At 53.9% G+C, this 3,090-nt stretch overlaps 1 protein-coding gene across 2 annotated transcripts in view; it reads right to left on the bottom strand.

Annotated features, from left to right (window-relative positions):
• The window catches only part of RUVBL2 (RuvB like AAA ATPase 2), a 20,641-nt gene that overhangs the window by 7,013 nt on the left and 10,538 nt on the right, over positions 1–3,090 (bottom strand). For both annotated transcript variants that reach the window (XM_008054138.2, XM_021710473.1), the window contains exons 5-6: positions 1,407–1,536; positions 1,188–1,254 (exon numbers count right to left, since the gene is read on the bottom strand). In XM_008054138.2, coding sequence (XP_008052329.1) covers positions 1,188–1,254; positions 1,407–1,536 — 197 coding nt within the window. The remainder of the gene's footprint in view (positions 1–1,187; positions 1,255–1,406; positions 1,537–3,090) is intronic.

Genomic DNA, 3,090 nt, shown 5'->3' with positions numbered 1-3,090 from the left:
GGGCTCAGGCAATCCACTCACCTCGGCCTCCCAAAGTGCTGGGATTGCAGGCTGAGCCACTGAGCCCGGCCCTCCTTTTTGTCTTTTAAAGACATTGTCTTGCTATTGTTGCCCAGTCTGGACTCAAACTCCTGGGCTCAAGTGATCCTCCTGCCTCAGTCTCCCCAGTATCTGGGACTAGAAGCAGGTGCCGCTGTACTGAGCAAGAAATTAAATTTTGAATTTTAAAAATAAAGTAGGGCCAGGCACGGGGGCTCAAGCCTGTAATGCCAGCACTTTGGGAGACTGAGGTGAGAGGACTGCCTGAGTCCAGGGTTTCAAGACCAGCCTTGGACAACTTGGTGAGACCTTGTCTCTACAATAAATCAAAAAATTAGCCAGATGTGGTGGCATCCACCTGCAGTTCCAGCTACTTAGAAGGCTGAGGCGGAAGGATTGCCTGAGCCCAGCAGGTCTAGGTTGCGGTGGCTGGGAGTGTGCCATCGCACTCAAGCCTGGGCAACAAAGTGAGACTCCAACTCAAAAAAATTTTAAAAAATATATAGTAGGGTCAGGCGTGGTGGCTCACATTTGTAATCCCAGCACTTTGGGAGGTAGAGGCGAGAGAATTACCTAAGCTCACGAGTTTGAGACCAGCCTGGGTAACATGGTGAGACCTTGTCTCTACAATAAATAAAAAAATTAGCTGGGCATCGTGGTGTATGCCTATAGTTCCACCTACTTGGAAGGCTGAGGTGGAAGGATTACCTGAGCCCAGCAGGTTGAGGCTGCAGTGGCCGTGAGTGTGCCACACACCTCAGCCTGTGTGACAGAGTGAGACTCCGACTCAAAAAAACCCAACAAAAACCAAAACAAAACAAAAAGCACAAATCACATTTACCCTGTAAACTGGCCAGGACATGTCCTTCAGCACTAAGCTGTATAAATCCCACGGAACAGGTGTTTAAGTCTAACTGTTAGGAATCCACTGTGAGGAACTCTGGATCTCTCTAATTATCTCACCGCCTCAGCTTTAGTTGCTCGCAACATCCCTCATGAATGGATAAACCGTTGACAACTCACTGTAGGCACAAAGATGGCTCCGATCTAAGCTGGAACTTTCCATGGGATTCTGACCTCAGTGTGGACCCAACACCTACTCCCTCAAACCCTGGGTTGGAAGTGGCCTCAGCAGAGAGCAGACTCACCGTGCCTGTTGCCGGTCGATCAATCTGGATCTCCACCACCTCCCCTTCGATGATCTCGGTTTCCTCCCTAGCCAGAGAGCAGATCTGAGGAGACAGCCCGATGCCTGGGCCCTCAGAATCATGAACTCCCACGGGCCCTTTGGCAAAGGACAACCCAGCCAGGGGAGGGGGTTGACCCAAGGGTGCCAGGAGCTGGCACCCAGCTGGGGCTCTGCTTACTTGATGCGAACACCGATGGACCGCCGGAAGGCCTGCGTCAGCGCCTCAGTCTTGCTCATCTCCAGGGAGAAGATCTCACTGCCAGCAATGGCTGTGAACGGGGTGTCAGGGCCCAGGGCCTGGGCCATACCTAGGGAGGAGGCGGTCTGGGTAGGCAGGACAGCTCTGGCACCAGGTCCCCAGTATTCCTCCATGGCAAATCTGCTCTTCGCCTTCCCCAGGAAAGAGGGTCCCACCATCCTGCCTGTAAGGACTTGGCTACAAGCTGAGTAGACCCCAGAGAAGGGCAGCCGGGGAGAGGGGCTCAGCGCCATGGGGCAGACAGGGAGACACAGGGAAAGTTGGGCGGGGCAGGCTGCCCAGGAGCCTATACTACTCAGAGGGGACACCCTAGCCCCTCATTGAGCCTCAGCCTCCCAGCCTCCAAGAGGTGTTTAGCTTCATGTCTGGGGGTCATGAGCAGAGGCAGCGGCCGTGGGGCTGAGAGTGAAGAGTGTTGGAGCCAAACTGCTTAGGCCTGAATCCCGGCTCCACAACTTAGCACTGTGTGATCTTGAGATGTCTTGTCGGCTTTCTGAGCCTCAGTGTCCCCTCCGCCTAATGGGGATGATCACAGAACAAGTGCTGGCACAGGAGGGCACCCTGCTTAGAATCGATTGTGGGGGCAGGTAGGCATGCACTAATGCTCAACCGTGACCCTGGGACATGGCCTGGAACCAGCCCAAAGATGGGCGTTCTACACATGGGACCTGGGGTTGGCTGGCAGCCAGTGGGGCTGTTTCCTGCAGTGAATCTAAGTTCCGAACCCTCTTCTCCAGCTTCCCTTCTTTGGGTCTCTGTCTGGCTCACAGCCATGACCTTACAAACAGTATGGCACTGAACCCTCCCGACCACGGTGAGGTGGGAACTCTTGGTCCCTTTGTCAGATGCACAACAGCCCTCATCACCAAGCTCAGCAGACAACTGCTGAGGACATGTGAGTGGATGAGCACTGTGCCACACCACCTTAGGACATCTGTGGCCTTCTCTGCCTCTTTTACTGAACTAGGAGCTTCTCTGGAGCCCGAGCCAGGCTGGACTCACTCCAATATTGTCCAGCAAAGGCCTAGCCCATGGGAAGCTTCACCCAGCAGACGAGAGAGGAAAGATGAAAGAAAGGAAGATGCTGTGTGTGCCATATTCTGTGGCTGGATGTCTCTGCTTCTCCTGTCTGGGGGACTCTTGATCATCTTACTAGGGTTAGCTCAGGCATCAACTTACATGGAGGCCTCTCCTCACAAACGCTACCACATTCCCCATTTCCCTCCCCACCAGAGTCAGATGCCCCTCTATCCTGAGCTACTTCCATTATTATGTCACCTTGGAAGGAAGATGTCCATGATCACCTCCCCCAGACTGGGAGTTCCTCGCTCAGGGCCTCAGTCCAAGGCCTGGTAAATCAGGGCACCTGAACAAGCACTGCTTTATCTTTTTTTTTTTTTTGAGTTGGAGTCTCACTCTGTTGCCCAGACTGGAGGGCAGTGGCCGCTCCCGGCCACCACAGCCTCAACCTGCTGGGTTCCGGCGATCCTTCCACCTCAGCCTTCCACATAGCTGGAACTACAGGCGCACGCTACCACGCCTGGCTAATTGTTTTGATTTATTGTAGAGATGAGGTCTTGCTGCCTAGGCGGGTCTCGAACCG

This window comes from Carlito syrichta, unplaced genomic scaffold, assembly GCF_000164805.1.
Source record: "Carlito syrichta isolate Samal-C Ts95f unplaced genomic scaffold, Tarsius_syrichta-2.0.1 Scaffold289135, whole genome shotgun sequence".
Taxonomy (NCBI): Eukaryota; Metazoa; Chordata; class Mammalia; order Primates; family Tarsiidae; genus Carlito; species Carlito syrichta.
Note: the sequence above shows the minus strand (reverse complement) of the source record. Positions and strands in the feature narration are given on the sequence as shown.